General features: G+C 34.5%; 1 protein-coding gene across 1 annotated transcript in view; it reads left to right on the forward strand.

The window, feature by feature from the left end:
• Positions 1 to 307: 307 nt before the first annotated feature.
• The window catches only part of LOC142339958 (vesicular glutamate transporter 1-like), a 58861-nt gene continuing 40724 nt past the window's right edge, over positions 308 to 18444 (forward strand). The window contains exon 1 of the mRNA XM_075390328.1: positions 308 to 426. Within this exon, the coding sequence (XP_075246443.1) occupies positions 357 to 426 (70 nt within the window). The 5' untranslated portion in view covers positions 308 to 356. The remainder of the gene's footprint in view (positions 427 to 18444) is intronic.

Genomic DNA, 18444 nt, shown 5'->3' on the forward strand with positions numbered 1-18444 from the left:
ACTGATTTTTGTTAGAAAATTTTTGTTCTCCTTCAAACAGCAGGTTCGGATCAAGCTAGAATACAGCATCAAATTTAGGTCGAGTCAAATTTCAGCAGCAAAAAAAGATAGGTCGAGCTAAATTGCATCATCAAAAATTTTGACTCGAGCAAAAGTCAAGCTGCAAAAACGTGGGTCGAGCTAAAATCGAGATGACCATATTGTCAAGCTGAAATGTTTTCTTGAGTCGAGCACGGTCTTTTCATACCATGGCCTATGTCACTGGATTTTCATAATTCCAGGCCTAAATTAGAGTGATGTTAACTGATGTTATGATTAATATATTATGCTTTGTGTAGGGCTTTAACTTCCCTGCAATGCACGAGCTATTGAGCAGGTGGTCTCCACAGAGTGAGAGGAGCAAACTGCCCTGCATTGTATACTCGGGTTAGTACATTATATTTTTCACCCAATTCATTTCATATTTGAACTGCCCTAGTCGAGCTTACATGCCTATCTTGTAAGACATCTTGCAAGATAGCCAAGTTTCACAAGAGTGCTTACACATGCTTATCTTGTAAGATCTTACAAGATGTCTTACAAGATAAGAGTGTAGATGCAAGATCTTACAAGATAAGCGTGTAGTTGCAAGATCTTACAAGATAAGCGTGTAGTTGCAAGATCTTTCAAGATAAGCGTTTTTTTTGCAAGATTTTTACAAGATCTTACAAGATAGGCGCGTAAGCTCGACTAAGGTGCCCAAAATTTGTTGTAAAGAATACGACTAAATAGTTACTTGAAAATGTAGAAATATAAAAAATAAGTGTGCAAAATTGAATTTTAACTGACGTAAAATCATTCATTGAAAAACAGTCAATGAAAGAAGTCGCTGTTTAGTGAACAGTCAATGAAAGAAGTGCAACCTTGCGCGAAAGTTTAAATCACATAGTTTATGTGTCTTAAAAGATTTTTTTATCATTTGTTGACCCCGAAAAACTTTAACTTCTTTGGTTAGAAGCTTAAATTCTTCCCATTAATAATATACTTCGCTGTGATTTTTCTTTATTAGCGCTAGTTTTGGTAAATTATTGTAAGTGTTAGAACAAAAATGGATTCAAGCCGAAACGATTTAACAAATTTGCTTGTTTTTTTTTTAATAAAGTTGACATTGAAAATTGTTTGCTTTGTCTGGTCTCACATGTTTTCTTAACACGTCTTCTGCCAACAGAGACAAAACATATTTTTAACGCAACGGAAAAATGCGAAATCTTCGGACGACAAAGCAGAAGAAGACAAAAATGATTCTTGGGTATATTAATTTAATGGAACAGGTGCCCTTTTTTAGTAACGTGCTAAAGTAGTAGTAGATCTGCCTGGTGTGTAACGGGGGGGGGGGGGGGGCATTGTCCCCTCCCGTTACAAACCAGTCAAGTACTTTTTTAGGTGTTCTTGTAAAATTTTTCGATTCTTTTTGTGAATTTGATATTGTGAGAAGGGTGAAACTTGAAAAAAAATTTGTAAAAAAGTTGGTCGGGTGAATGAAAGAAACTTTTTTTAAAATCGTGTTTTTTTTAAAACTCTCAATCTTTTTTGCAGTCCAATGAGACAAATAAAGGACTGTAAAGTAAAAGTGACTAACCTGATGGAAAACTGAGGTAAGGGAAGAAAAGGATAGTATAAATTAGATAAGTTTTTGTTCAAATGTAAGAAATTTAATAGTTTTGCGAGTCTGAGACCGCACAAATGGTATTAATTTTATGCGTTTCATTGCCCATATGTTTGAAGTATTAAGTAAGTGCGAAGTAATGAACATGAAAGCTTGTTGATTTTCAAGCTTGCAGAGAGTTTCCAACTAAAAATAGCGCTTAGATTGAATGGAGGACAAAATACAAGGAAAACTGACTGAGAAACTGAAGAAACTGGGGTTGTGAAATTTGTCTGAAAATTGGTTAAATAAGTGATTTTATGGGATCATTACTGTTTCGGCAAAGGCTTGGTATGGGGACCAATTGGATTTTGGTAAAATTACGGGTTGCAAATAGTTGGAATGGAAGGCCTAAGGTGTATTGTTGATGTCATTTTGCGCCAAAAACAGAGAAAAAATTGAAAAAAGTGCGATAAAAAATTTAAAAAAAATTATTTTTCGTCGCCAATAAGCATTTTTAAAGATCGTAAGAAATGTTAAACATGGCAGATGAAATACTGTTAATGAATTGGGTTATTCGATATCGGTATCGGTAACAATCAATATTATTTAGTGATATTTTTTACCTACGTTTTTTGTATTTTCTGAAGAAAAAATTCAAAAATGTGCAAAAATTGGCAATTTTTGAGGTAAGAATTTATAATAAAATGCTTTTATTTTTGCTAGTTCTTTAAGTTTTTAGTTAAAAGCGATTAAGCCACTTATGTTTCCATGAAGACCTCTTTTAAGTATTCATGCATAATTTCTTATGATAGACAAAACAGGTGGTGGCAACCATAAAATTAGGCTGAGTTTGAGTTCGAGTTCTATTCTTAGCATATCTGTGCAATTGGCCATGTGAAACCGAAGTGAGGAAAGTGCTTTTAAATAATTTTTTTTGATATTGCATTTTCTTTACTATTCAATTCAAAGCAAGCCTAAATTTCTTGAAGTTCTTCCTAAGTTTCTCTAACAGCACGTTGATATCATTTAGAGTGTACATCGTGTCCGCAACGGAAACAAAATTTTGCCTGAAATATTTTCGTTTCAAGATAATAGTGACTTTTACCACAAAATTTTGTGCTCTAACAAACGAAATGGTATTGCTTCAGTGAAAACATACAAAACAACGGAAGATGTATTACTCTACGGCTCGTCATAAAAAAGACTCCGAGGAATTTCGTTTTGACAAAAGAATAACTCTCTCAGCTGCTGAATTCGATATTCCTGGACAGAAATTAAAAACTATTCAAGATTTTTCGTCTCGAGGAACTGCAAAGAAAAAAGGCAACTAGAAGGCAACGAACAAGCTTTCGAAATGATTTCGAAGAAAGACCCCAGTACAAATGCGGAAGAGCAAAAGAATCACGACAAAAAATTACAAACGAGGCTAGTGAAAGTGACAAAGAAAATTAGTTATCAAAATGGTGGAGGCAATGTTTGAGCCCACAGCGGAATATTTTTTGTCAGTTTGCCAAAAGTCTCGTTACTTCTCATTTCAAAGTTAGCTTATTTTCGACCACACAGTAGCAATGAACTTTACCTACAGTTTGCATATGAACGACGATTTTTGTAAAGTACCTGGATTTCATTGTCATATTATTGCTTCCAACGATTAACTTCCAGATTTTCTCAAGTCTACAGCATCCTAACCGTTCAGTACACCTTGTCATTTCACCTTTTTCAAACCACTTAAACTAACTTTTAACAAAGACGACATTTAGAAATAATGAACAGAATTGACAAACCGCTGAACTACAACCTGCAACACCAATTGAACTTTGCAAACTCTAAGCGAAAACGACATACACTTGATTGTGTTTCTATCAATAGTGTTCAAATTCAAACTGACTTTTTGCCCACTTGTACTAGTGATAGATTTTATAGTATTTTTAATGGTTGTCTGTTTGGTGAGCTTTCCATAATACTTGATTTATTAAATTGTGGCTATGGTTGTTTGCATGTTGCAATAGTTTGATTTTGATAAATTTTAATATGGAATCGAAATCTTTTAATTAATAATTGTTTTTTTTTTGTTGTCTTTGAAGAAAAATTATGCGCATATGATTAGCAAAGCGTAGCAAACCATTATCGTCCATATTCAACATCAAAGGACATTCGTAACCAAACATTACATGCACGAAATAAATGCAAGAAAGTCCACAGAGTTTCTAGTTTTGATATTGAATTAACTAAGTTTGAGTAATTGAGTTACTTCATTGTAAAAATGAACCAGACGGCAATACAGTATTTGGTAGTTTCGTATCAGGAATCCAAGCGGATCTACCAAAAAGCTTTGTTTTCGTGAAACAAACAAACCATCCAATGAATTCCTGCAGATTGCGTGATAAACCCTTCTCTTGTTAGCTTTGGAAAATTGTGCTGCAAAACTCTATTAAAATTATATTTCAAATGAATAAATTTTCCCAACAAATAGCGTTCTTCATCACTATCCATCGGTGGGGTAGGTGATAATTGAGTTTTTTGTCACCGTTCAATCCGAATTAACATAAAACGTCGAGCTTCTTCCACCCAGAAATAAAGTTTCTACGTTGTCTGCCAATGCTCCGTCAAATATAAGTTGAACCGCAATCGAGCAATTTGTAAGTTGTCGATGAAAAAAATCTTGAGAAGCCTCTTGCGTTGAAGTTAAGTCAAAAGCTAAAATAAAATGTTTGGGATAATTGCCCAGGGTTATTGTCCACCTTTGTCATGAAAATCCAGGGCTTCCAGACTATTGAAGTAAATGCAGTGGTTAAAAATTGTTGAGACCGGAGTTCCAGCAGTAGGTTGACCGTTTCTATCAACAACAACTTGGCTCAAACAAAATTACTGGTATTGACAAGGGTTAGTGCAATCAATTCCGAGCTTTGCCTGATTTGTTGCCATTGCAATTATCATACCTCATACTGGTTCTTTTGAAAAAATATCCTCATGGCTCTAACTTCTTCTTCCAGTTGTAGCTAAAAAAGATCGTGGCAAAGTTCACTGCAGATGTTCTTTGTGGAATTTCCTCGACTGCCGTCAAGACATGACCGCTATCGTCATTTTTCTAGCGTGCAGATTATTGTTAGTTATTTTAACTTTGTAATTAATGTTTGACTCTGAAATTGCACCAAAATCATCTGTAGACCTTCTAATGAAATTCGCAGCGTGACACCACTGAGTAAGTGTTTATCACAAGTTTAAATATCACTAGCAAGCTTTCCAATAAAATAAATTTCCTGAGAGTTAGCCACAAGAGCTTTTCTTGCCGCTATGTTGTCCGCGCGAACGTCCCTGCCATTAAAATGAACCGGTTCCTCCTCCTAATAATATCCCTGACAAAAACCAGCCATGTTTTGCATTTTTTCCTTTTGAAAGCTCCGTTTCAATGAAAGCTTTGAGCGCATAAATTCCGTTTGTGTTGGAAATTTTAACGCCATTAGCAGATACAGTGGATTCTGAAAACAGAGAATGTAGTGCGTTGTTGTTTTCAGTGCTTGTCCTTAAATCGCCGTCTTTGTGTTGGGATATCTTGCATTTGATTTCCAGGAGAAGGTTTTGTAAACCACTGAAACCGTTCCTGTCACCCAAAAGTGCTTTGTCATAGACTTTAATTTCCTATGTGAACTTTCATATCAAGTTTGGTTTCATTTGAACAACTCTTTGCCTCATTAGAAACTGATTTTTGTTAGAAAATTTTTGTTCTCCTTCAAACAGCAGGTTCGGATCAAGCTAGAATACAGCATCAAATTTAGGTCGAGTCAAATTTCAGCAGCAAAAAAAGATAGGTCGAGCTAAATTGCATCATCAAAAATTTTGACTCGAGCAAAAGTCAAGCTGCAAAAACGTCTTTTGCCAACAGAGACAAAACATATTTTTAACGCAACGGAAAAATGCGAAATCTTCGGACGACAAAGCAGAAGAAGACAAAAATGATTCTTGGGTATATTAATTTAATGGAACAGGTGCCCTTTTTTAGTAACGTGCTAAAGTAGTAGTAGATCTGCCTGGTGTGTAACGGGGGGGGGGGCATTGTCCCCTCCCGTTACAAACCAGGCAAGTACTTTTTTAGGTGTCCTTGTAAAATTTTTCGATTCTTTTTGTGAATTTGATATTGTGAGAGTGGTGAAACTTGAAAAAAAATTTTTAAAAAAGTTGGTTGGGTGAATGAAAGAAACTTGTGAAATTTTTTTTTAAAATCGTGTTTTTTTTAAACTCTCAATCTTTTTTGCAGTCCAATGAGACAAATGAAGGACTGTAAAGTAAAAGTGACTAACTTGATGGAAAACTGAGGTAAGGGAAGAAAAGGATAGTATAAATTAGATAAGTTTTTGTTCAAATGTAAGAAATTTAATAGTTTTCCGAGTCTGAGACCGCACAAATGGTATTAATTTTATGGGTTTCATTGCCCATATGTTTGAAGTATTAAGTAAGTGCGAAGTAATGAACATGAAAGCTTGTTGAATTTCAAGCTTGCAGAGAGTTTCCAACTAAAAATAGCGCTTAGATTGAATGGAGGACAATATACAGTGAAAACTGACTGAGAAACTGAAGAAACTGGGGTGTGAAATTTGTCTGAAAATTGGTTAAATAAGTAATTTTATGGGATCATTACTGTTTCGGCAAAGGCTTGGTATGGGGATTTTGGTAAAATTACGGGTTGCAAATAGTTGGAATGGAAGGCCTAAGGTGTATTGTTGATGTCATTTTGCGCCAAAAACAGAGAAAAAATTGAAAAAAGTGCGATAAAAAATTTTTAAAAAATTGTTTTTCGTCGCCAATAAGCATTTTTGAAGATCGACAGAAATGTTAAACATGGCAGATGGAATACTGTTAATGAATTGGGTTATTCGATATCGGTATCGGTAACAATCAATATTATTTAGTGATAATTTTTACCTACGTTTTTTGTATTTTCTGAAGAAAAAATTCAAAAATGTTCAAAAATTGGCAATTTTTGAGGTAAGATTTTATAATAAAATGCTTTATATTAATTGGCAACAAAGTTTTATAAGAAAAAAACTTTGTCTAAACAATTGATAATGAGTAATTGGGTGTTGCTTGCATGTTACTTTGTCTTAACTTTTTGTCCTTTTTCGGCGTTTTTTGACAAAAAAAGTGAAACGATTGATGTATCCTGGGATGGGAATATAAAATAAAGTGTTCTTAGTTGAAACGCAAATTAAAATGAAATTATGTCATACAACAGCTTGGCTCAACGAATAATATTGACAAACACAGTAGCAATGAACTTTACCTACAGTTTGCATATGAACGACGATTTTTGTAAAGTACCTGGATCTCATTGTCATATTATTGCTTCCAACGATTAACTTCCAGATTTTCTCAAGTCTACAGCATCCTAACCGTTCAGTACACCTTGTCATTTCACCTTTTTCAAACCACTTAAACTAACTTTTAACAAAGACGACATTTAGAAATAATGAACAGAATTGACAAACCGCTGAACTACAACCTGCAACACCAATTGAACTTTGCAAACTCTAAGCGAAAACGACATACACTTGATTGTGTTTTTATCAATAGTGTTCAAATTCAAACTGACTTTTTGCCCACTTGTACTAGTGATAGGTTTTATAGTATTTTTAATGGTTGTCTGTTTGGTGAGCTTTCCATAATACTTGATTTATTAAATTGTGGCTATGGTTGTTTGCATGTTGCAATAGTTTGATTTTGATAAATTTTAATATGGAATCGAAATCTTTTAATTAATAATTGTTTTTTTTGTTGTCTTTGAAGAAAAATTATGCGCATATGATTAGCAAAGCGTAGCAAACCATTATCGTCCATATTCAACATCAAAGGACATTCGTAACCAAACATTACATGCACGAAATAAATGCAAGAAAGTCCACAGAGTTTCTAGTTTTGATATTGAATTAACTAAGTTTGAGTAATTGAGTTACTTCATTGTAAAAATGAACCAGACGGCAATACAGTATTTGATAGTTTCGTATCAGGAATCCAAGCGGATCTACCGAAAAGCTTTGTTTTCGTGAAACAAACGAACCATCCAATGAATTCCTGCAGATTGCGTGATAAACCCTTCTCTTGTTAGCTTTGGAAAATTGTGCTGCAAAACTCTTTTAAAATTATATTTCAAATGAACAAATTTTCCCAACAAATAGCGTTCTTCATCACTATCTATCGGTGGGGTAGGTAATAATTGAGTTTTTTGTCACCGTTCAATCCGAATTAACATAAAACGTCGAGCTTCTTCCACCCAGAAATAAAGTTTCTACGTTGTCTGCCAATGCTCCGTCAAATATAAGTTGAACCGCAATCGAGCAGTTTGTAAGTTGTCGATGAAAAAAATCTTGAGAAGCCTCTTGCGTTGAAGTTAAGTCAAAAGCTAAAATAAAATGTTTGGGATAATTGCCCAGGGTTATTGTCCACCTTTGTCATGAAAATCCAGGGCTTCCAGACTATTGAAGTAAATGCAGTGGTGAAGAAAAAAAATTTGCAAAAAAGTTGGTTGGGTGAATGAAAGAAACTTGTGAAATTTTTTTTTAAAATCGTGTTTTTTTTTAAACTCTCAATCTTTTTTGCAGTCCAATGAGACAAATAAAGGACTGTAAAGTAAAAGTGACTAACTTGATGGAAAACTGAGGTAAGGGAAGAAAAGGATAGTATAAATTAGATAAGTTTTTGTTCAAATGTAAGAAATTTAATAGTTTTGCGAGTCTGAGACCGCACAAATGGTATTAATTTTATAGATTTCATTGCCCATATGTTTGAAGTATTAAGTAAGTGAGAAGTAATGAACATGAAAGCTTGTTGAATTTCAAGCTTGCAGAGAGTTTCCAACTAAAAATAGCGCTTAGATTGAATGGAGGACAATATACAGTGAAAACTGACTGAGAAACTGAAGAAACTGGGGTGTGAAATTTGTCTGAAAGTTGGTTAAATAAGAGATTTTATGGGATCATTACTGTTTCGGCAAAGGCTTGGTATGGGGATTTTGGTAAAATTACGGGTTGCAAATAGTTGGAATGGAAGGCCTAAGGTGTATTGTTGATGTCATTTTGCGCCAAAAACAGAGAAAAAATTGAAAAAAGTGCGATAAAAAATTTAAAAAAAATTATTTTTCGTCGCCAATAAGCATTTTTAAAGATCGTAAGAAATGTTAAACATGGCAGATGAAATACTGTTAATGAATTGGGTTATTCGATATCGGTATCGGTAACAATCAATATTATTTAGTGATATTTTTTACCTACGTTTTTTGTATTTTCTGAAGAAAAAATTCAAAAATGTGCAAAAATTGGCAATTTTTGAGGTAAGAATTTATAATAAAATGCTTTATATTAATTGGCAACAAAGTTTTATAAGAAAAAACTTTGTCTAAACAATTAATAATGAGTAATTGGGTGTTGTTTGCATGTTACTTTGTCTTAACTTTTTGTCCTTTTTCGGCGTTTTTTGACAAAAAAAGTGAAACAATTGATGTATCCTGGGATGGGAATATAAAATAAGGTGTTCTTAGTTGAAACGCAATTTAAAATGAAATTATGTCATATAACAGCTTGGCTCAACGAATAATATTGACAAACACAGTAGCAATGAACTTTACCTACAGTTTGCATATGAACGACGATTTTTGTAAAATACCTGGATTTCATTGTCATATTATTGCTTCCAACGATTAACTTCCAGATTTTCTCAAGTCTACAGCATCCTAACCGTTCAGTACACCTTGTCATTTCACCTTTTTCAAACCACTTAAACTAACTTTTAACAAAGACGACATTTAGAAATAATGAACAGAATTGACAAACCGCTGAACTACAACCTGCAACACCAATTGAACTTTGCAAACTCTAAGCGAAAACGACATACACTTGATTGTGTTTTTATCAATAGTGTTCAAATTCAAACTGACTTTTTGCCCACTTGTACTAGTGATAGATTTTATAGTATTTTTAATGGTTGTCTGTTTGGTGAGCTTTCCATAATACTTGATTTATTAAATTGTGGCTATGGTTGTTTGCATGTTGCAATAGTTTGATTTTGATAAATTTTAATATGGAATCGAAATCTTTTAATTAATAATTGTTTTTTTTGTTGTCTTTGAAGAAAAATTATGCGCATATGATTAGCAAAGCGTAGCAAACCATTATCGTCCATATTCAACATCAAAGGACATTCGTAACCAAACATTACATGCACGAAATAAATGCAAGAAAGTCCACAGAGTTTCTAGTTTTGATATTGAATTAACTAAGTTTGAGTAATTGAGTTACTTCATTGTAAAAATGAACCAGACGGCAATACAGTATTTGGTAGTTTCGTATCAGGAATCCAAGCGGATCTACCAAAAAGCTTTGTTTTCGTGAAACAAACGAACCATCCAATGAATTCCTGCAGATTGCGTGATAAACCCTTCTCTTGTTAGCTTTGGAAAATTGTGCTGCAAAACTCTTTTAAAATTATATTTCAAATGAATAAATTTTCCCAACAAATAGCGTTCTTCATCACTATCCATCGGTGGGGTAGGTGATAATTGAGTTTTTTGTCACCGTTCAATCCGAATTAACATAAAACGTCGAGCTTCTTCCACCCAGAAATAAAGTTTCTACGTTGTCTGCCAATGCTCCGTCAAATATAAGTTGAACCGCAATCGAGCAATTTGTAAGTTGTCGATGAAAAAAATCTTGAGAAGCCTCTTGCGTTGAAGTTAAGTCAAAAGCTAAAATAAAATGTTTGGGATAATTGCCCAGGGTTATTGTCCACCTTTGTCATGAAATTCCAGGGCTTCCAGACTATTGAAGTAAATGCAGTGGTGAAGAATTGTTGAGACCGGAGTTCCAGCAATAGGTTGACCGTTTCTATCGACAACAACTTGGCTCAAACAAAATTTCTGGTATTGACAAGGGTTAGTGCAATCAATTCCGAGCTTTGCTTGATTTGTTGCCATTGCAATTATCATACCTCATACTGGTTCTTTTGAAAAAATATCCTCATGGCTCTAACTTCTTCTTCCAGTTGTAGCTAAAAAAGATCATGGCAAAGTTCACGGCAGATGTTCTTTGTAGAATTTCCTCGATTGCCGTCAAGACATGACCGCTATCGTCATTTTTCTAGCGTGCAGATTATTGTTAGTTATTTCAACTTTGTAATTGTTGTTTGACTCTGAAATTGCACCAAAATCATCTGTAGACCTTCTAATGAAATTCGCAGCGTGACACCACTGAGTAAGTGTTTATCACAAGTTAAAATATCACTAGCAAGCTTTCCAATAAAATAAATTTCCTGAGAGTTAGCCACAAGAGCTTTTCTTGCCGCTATGTTGTCCGCGCGAACGTCGCTGCCATTAAAATGAACCGGTTCCTCCTCGTAATAATATCCCTGACAAAAACCAGCCCTGTTTTTGCATTTTTTGCTTTTGAAAGCTCCGTTTCAATGAAAGCTTTGAGCGCATAAATTCCGTTTGTGTTGGAAATTTTAACGCCATTAGCAGATACAGTGGATTCTGAAAACAGAGAATGTAGTGCGTTGTTGTTTTCAGTGCTTGTCCTTAAATCGCCGTCTTTGTGTTGGAATATCTTGCATTTGATTTCCAGGAGAAGGTTTTGTAAACCACTGAAACCGTTCCTGTCACCCAAAACATCGGACTCAAGCGTAGGTCAGTCCGATGAGTAGGATGGCCCAACTTTTTGAAAAAAAGCATTGTCAAAAGTAATAGGCAGAGGCTGTTTTTAAAACAAATCGAGTGTGGTGTGCGTTGCTTCTTGGGTAGTAATTTTGTAATCCTTATGAATTTAGAAAAACTTGACCGACTTCTCGTTAAATGCTTCTTCTTACGAATGTTTTATTTTGGGTTTTCACCCTTGGTTTTCAGTTTTTGTCTTCCTGTTTTTGATCCGCCCTCTTGTTTTCTTAGTTTTTTGCACTGTCGACTTTTTCAATTGTTTTCGAGACTTTTTCTTATAACTATCTCTACCAGCTCAGGAGTTGCTTGAACAATTAGTTCACGTGCCATCTTTTTGGCTACAGGCCAATAAATTTTTCTTGCAATCGTCAATGCGTCTCTCCCAATACCTGCTGCTATGGCCCAAAAAACCACTGCCTCGTAAGGATAGTGTCCTGAAAAGTGTGGTGACTCCGATTGCTGTTGATAGTAGGCTTTCATCTAGTCGAACTATTTAAAATTCAAAGTCAAAATAACTTCCTGTTCCAGAGAATAGAACTAGTTGTCCGGTTTCTCTCCGTAATTGAATTTCAATTGACTGAAAGGTTTTTGCTAATAACTTTTTGGTATTCCCAATTCTGTGCTGGCTCTATCTCGCAGGGGCTACCGTTTTTCAGTCGTTGTTTTGAATCAACGACTCGAAGAGCAGCTTTAGTAAAACCTACTTATTAATATTCAAGTATGTTAACGTAAATAAGAACCAGTTGCCTCCCTGCAGACAAATCAAAACAATAATCAACAACAAAACTTTTTTCGTCATCTGCCATGGTTAAATTTTCAAAAGTGTTCAACATCTTGTATCCTATATGACCACCAGACCCATCATGAATAATGTTGAAATCTAGTATGCTTGAAATTTTGTTATCCGGAAAAGAAATTCCTTCAATTTTAACAAAGGAAGAACAAAATTCCATTGATTTTGTTAAAAAGATAGTCAAAATGAGGTAATCCGGTAGCTGTTTTTAAGGATTTCAAAAGATAGTCACAGTTTACATGGGACCAATTCCAATGATAGATTTATCTCCTCTGTATGGTCTGCAGACAGCATCAAATAAAATATTTTTCTCATAAAACTTAAGGCCTTATTTTACTCATGAAACATAAGCAGAAAAAATCTTCAGATCACTTTTTTTAACTTGATTTATTTTTGCCGGGAAGATAATTTTTTTGGTGCTATTCACCAATCCTCCTCCAAATTTACTTCCTCATGAAAATATTTTCCTAATGAAGACAAGGTGTTTTGAGGAAAAATATTCATAGAGTTTCTCTGTGAGTTCAATCATGTTTTGTTATATCACTTCTATTGTCTCTTAACTTGACCAACTCTTATTCATAAATTTTTCTTTTGACTAGCTTCTGAGATACGTCAATGAGACTATAAATAGCCGGATCTTTTGTAAGTATAAAGTAAATCTGAAAAACTTTGGTGGTAAATGTTTGCTTGTATTCTTCTCTAAAAGGAAGATCCGCTTTTTGATATTTGCACAAAGTCCCCATAGTAAATCTTTGGTCGACGAACTAGATTTGCTGACGCATTAAAACTTATTGATATTAAGTAAGGAACGTGTTTTTTTGTCACTTTACTCGGCACCAATTTCGTTACCCTGTTGAATCTAGAGATAATGGTTTACAAAGCTCTGCAATTGATTAATATACGAGTATGTCCATTTGTCCTCTAAATACTTGTATATCAAATTCTTGAGCGATCGTAATTTCTTTCCTTTCCGCAAATGCTATTTTTTCTCGTTGCAAGTTATATAAAATCCAGTTTTATTTTTCTGACAAAGAGTGCCAAATGGGCCCTTAATTTCGGTACCAGCATCTACCCACATCTTTTATGATCGCTTGTTTTTTATTTTTTTAATTGAATCTGCTGTTGTTGTGGTGTTCCTTGATTTCAATGGTTACTCGTAGATAACGTGAGAGACAGACCACTGCAACCAACAAGTACTTAAGATCCTTGTGCCCTTTTGCTAGTTTATCCACTTAAGCCAACTCTAATGAACAAATTTCGTTTATGTCGTAGGCAATAACTTCTAAGGTTGGATTTTTTTCTATGTTTCTTATGCTTTGTTTGGGCGTTTTTGCCCTCTAGCAATATTTTCACTTCACTTTGCTTCAAATTTGTCCTTTTTTGTAGGTTTACGCTTCTGTATGCAGCGGCGCCTCTCAAATATTTTAACCCAAGCATCTTTTCTCTTTCGTCGGAAGACTCCCAGTTTTTCTCCTGTTGCTGAGTTCCGTCTTCCTTTGAGGTTTCGAAACCACTTCCGGTGTCTGAGGATACCTCTGTTAGTAGCTGACTGATTTCTTCGTGCTTGTTTCTTTTTGCCGAAAGTTTTCTTATTATTTTTAATTTGGCAACTCTATGAATTCTTTTCCGAATCGCAATTTTAGTGTTAGTGTATATCACCAAGTCTTCTTTTATGTTTAAAGCCTCTAGAATTATGAAATAATCTGGATTACTTAAATTTTAGTTGGTTGCTCAAAGCATAGGGAAAAATGGGTCATTTTTTTCGTGTCGCTTTTCCGTCAACAATGAAATTTTCATTTTCCTCTATAACAGTTTTTTTTACTAATTAAGGAGGATAACTATTTTCTTCGTCCTGCGTAAATGTGCGGGCAATAGAATGTTGAGATATCGAAGAACTTTGCTCGCATGTATTTTTGACAACTCAGTAGGATCAGTTTTTCCCTTGTTTCCAAAACTTCCTAGTACTATTTGTTAGTGTTCTCATTTGATCGCATACGGTTCAAAAAGGAAAATTGAGCACCTGTATGTTGAACTCTGATATCATTTTGAAATTGTGAGGAATTTGGTTGTTTCTTCATAAATTGTTATTTGGGAATAAAAAAAATCTTCAGCCGGTGTATTGTTTAACTCAAATGGATGAAACAAAACTTAAAAATGAGTTGAGTCGGTTTCAAACCAATTTTTTTTCATTAAAAGCGATCGTCGTTTATTCACTGATGACTTCTTCTTGTGAACTTCTTCAAATATGTGTCTGTAATTTTCTATATCTCTCATTCTCACTCTAACAAGACCCAACAAAAGATTGTGAAGACATTCACATAAAACCAGTGTAACATCGCTATCGCAACTACGCAAATATTTTCTCAACTGTTTTGGCTGCAAATGCACCATTTGCTTCAGCATAGAAAAAATTTTCTCTTTCATTGTTTAAAGGTGCTCTTTCCGCTTTATCAGATGGAAGATAGAAAACTGTAGGACGTGGCTCAGTAATATTTGAACAGTTTCGTAAACAGTCAGAAGGTTTTATGTCACGATTGATTGGCAAACGCTCAAACGGTTTTTTCGTTGCCAATTGATAGCAATGTTTTAAAATTTTAACAAGGTTTAATTGTTTGCCTTGAAAGTCGACTTGTTCAATATCGCGGGCTGATTTGAACAAAATGATTTGTGTTGTCCTCAAGTCTTTTGTACGAGACTACTTGTACTGTTGATAAAGGTTGTGCTTTATTTAAATAACATTAATGTTTTTCTGTCGCCCTGCAGTGCTCAACTTAAAAAAATCTTTGCCGTAATAAATTTCTTCGCACGAGTCTTCTATTATCAGAAGACAGTTTCAAGGCTATTCAAAATTTCTAAATGAGACTATAAATAGCCGGATCTTTTGTAAGTATAAAGTAAATCTCAAAAACTTTGGTGGTAAATGTTTGCATGTATTCTCCTCTAAAAGGAAGATCCGCGTTTTGATATTCGCACAAAGTCCCCATAGTAAATCTTTGGTCGACAAACTAGAGTTGCTGACGCATTAAAACTTATTGATATTAAGTAAGGAACGTGTTTCTTTGGCGCTTTACTCTGCACCAATTTCGTTACCGTGTTGAATCTAGAGATAATGGTTTTTACAAAGCTCTGCAATTGATTAATATACGAGTATGTCCATTTATCCTCTAAATACTTGTATATCAAATTCTTGAGCAGTCGTAATTTCTTTCCTTTCCGCAAATGCTGATTTTTTCTCGTTGAAAGTTATATAAAATTCAGTTTTCTTTTTCGGAAAAAGAGTGCCAAATGAGCCCTTAGTTTCGGTACCAGCATCTACCCACATCTTTTAAGATCGCTTGTTTTTTATTTTTTCTTAAAGGAATCTGCTGTTGTTGTGGTGTTCCTTGATTTCAATGGTTACCCGTAGATAACGTGAGAGACAGACCACTGCAACCAACAAGTGTTTTAGATCCTTGTGCCCTTTTGCTAATTTATCCACTTAAGCCAACTCTACTGACCAAATTTCGTTTATGTCGTAGGCAATAACTTCTAGTGTTGGATTTTTTTCTAAGTTTATTATGCTTTGTTTGGGCATTTTTGCCCTCTAGAAATTTTTTCACTTTACTTTGTTTCAAACTTGTCCTTTTTTGTAGGTTTACGCTTCTGCATGCTGCGTGGCCTCTCATATATTTTAACTCAAACATCTTTTTTCTTTCGTCGGAAGACTCCCAGTTTTTCTCCTGTTGCTGAGTTCTGTCTTCCTTTGAGGTTTCGTAACCACTTCCGGGGTCTGAGGATACCTCTGTTAGTAATTGACTGATTTCTTCGTGCTTGTTTCTTTTTGCCGAAAGTTTTCTTATTATTTTTTTATTTGGCAACTCTATGAATTCTTTTCCGAATCGCAATTTTAGTGTTAGTGTATATCACCAAGTCTTCTTTTATGTTTAAAGCCTCTAGAATTATGAAATAATCTGGATTACTTAAATTTTAGTTGGTTGCTCAAAGCATAGGGAAAAATGGGTCATTTTTTTCCTGTCGCTTTTCCGTCAACAATGAAATTTTCATTTTCCTCTTTAACAGTTTTTTTTTTACTAATTAAGGAGGATAACTATTTTCTCCGTCCTGCGTAAATGTGCGGGCAATAGAATGTTGAGATATCGAAGAACTTTGCTCGCATGTATTTTTGACAACTCAGTAGAATCAGTTTTTCCCTTGTTTCCAAAACTTCCTAGTACTATTTGTTAGTGTTCTCATTTGATCGCATACGGTTCAAAAAGGAAAATTGAGCACCTGTATGTTGAACTCTGATATCATTTTGAAATTGTGAGGAATTTGGTTTTTTCTTCATAAATTGTTATTTGGGAAAAAAAAACTCTTCAGCCGGTGTATTGCTTAACTCAAATGGATGAAACAAAACTTAAAAATGAGTTGAGTCGGTTTCAAACCGATTTTTTTTCAGTAAAAGTGCTCGTCGTTTATCCACTGATGACTTCTTCTTGTGAACTTCTTCAAATATGTGTCTGTAATTTTCTAAATCTCTCATTCTCACTCTAACAAGACCCAACAAAACATTGTGAAGACATTCACATAAAACCAGTGTAACATCGCTATCGCAACTACGCAAAAATTTTCTCAACTGTTTTGGCTGCAAATGCACCATTTGCTTCAGCATAGAAAAAATTTTCTCTTTCATTGTTTAAACGTGCTCTTTCCGCTTTATCAGATGGAAGATAGAAAACTGTAAGACGTGGCTCAGTAATATTTGAACAGTATCGTAAACAGTCAGAAGGTTTTATGTCACGATTGATTGGCAAACGCCCAAACGGTTATTTCGTTGCCAATTGATAGCAATGTTTTAAAATTTTAACAAGGTTTAATTGTTTGCCTTGAAAGTCGACTTGTTCAATATCGCGGGCTGATTCGAACAAAATGATTTGTGTTGTCCTCAAGTCTTTTGTACGAGACTACTTGTACTGTTGATAAAGGTTGTGCTTTATTTAAATAACATTAATGTTTTTCTGTCGCCCTGCAGTGCTCAACTTAATAAAATCTTTGCCGTAATAAATTTCTTCGCATGAGTCTTCTATTATCAGAAGACAGTTTCAAGGCTATTCAAAATTTCTAAATGAGACTATAAATAGCCGGATCTTTTGTAAGTATAAAGTAAATCTCAAAAACTTTGGTGGTAAATGTTTGCTTGTATTCTTCTCTAAAAGGAAGATCCGCGTTTTGATATTCGCAAAAAGTCCTCATAGTAAATCTTTGGTCGACAAACTAGATTTGCTGACGCATTAAAACTTATTGATATTAAGTAAGGAACGTGTTTCTTTGGCGCTTTACTCTGCACCAATTTCGTTACCGTGTTGAATCTAGAGATAATGGTTTTTACAAAGCTCTGCAATTGATTAATATACGAGTATGTCCATTTATCCTCTAAATACTTGTATATCAAATTCTTGAGCAATCGTAATTTCTTTCCTTTCCGCAAATGCTGATTTTTTCTTGTTGAAAGTTATATAAAATTCAGTTTTCTTTTTCTGAAAAAGAGTGCCAAATGAGCCCTTAATTTCGGTACCAGCATCTACCCACATCTTTTAAGATCGCTTGTTTTTTATTTTTTCTTAAAGGAATCTGCTGTTGTTGGGGTGTTCCTTGATTTCAATGGTTACTCGTAGATAACGTGAGAGACAGACCACTGCAACCAACAAGTATTTTAGATCCTTGTGCCCTTTTGCTAATTTATCCTCTTAAGCCAACTCTACTGACCAAATTTCGTTTATGTCGTAGGCAATAACTTCCAGTGTTGGATTTTTTTCTAAGTTTATTATGCTTTGTTTGGGCATTTTTGCCCTCTAGAAATTTTTTCACTTCACTTTGCTTCAAACTTGTCCTTTTTTGTAGGTTTACGCTTCTGTATGCTGCGTGGCCTCTCATATACTTTAACTCAAGCATCTGTTCTCTTTCGTCGGAAGACTCCCAGTTTTTCTCCTGTTGCTGAGTTCTGTCTTCCTTTGAGGTTTCGAAACCACTTCCGGTGTCTGAGGATACCTCTGTTAGTAATTGACTGATTTCTTTGTGCTTGTTTCTTTTTGCCGAAAGTTTTCTTATTATTTTTTATTCGTCTACTCTATGAATTCTTTTCCGAATCGCAATTTTATTGTTTGTGTAGATCATCAAGTCTCCTTTTATGTTTAAAGCCTCTAGAATCATGAATTAATCTGGATTACTTAAATTTTAGGTGGTTGCTGCAAAGCATAGGGAAAAATGGGTCAATTTTTTCCTGTCGCTTTTCCGTCAACAATGAAATTTTCATTTTCCTCTATAACAGTTTTTTTTACTATTTAATAAGGA

The sequence above is a fragment of the Convolutriloba macropyga genome, chromosome 5, assembly GCF_964194025.1.
Source record: "Convolutriloba macropyga chromosome 5, txConMacr16.3, whole genome shotgun sequence".
Lineage (NCBI taxonomy): Eukaryota > Metazoa > Xenacoelomorpha > Acoela > Convolutidae > Convolutriloba > Convolutriloba macropyga.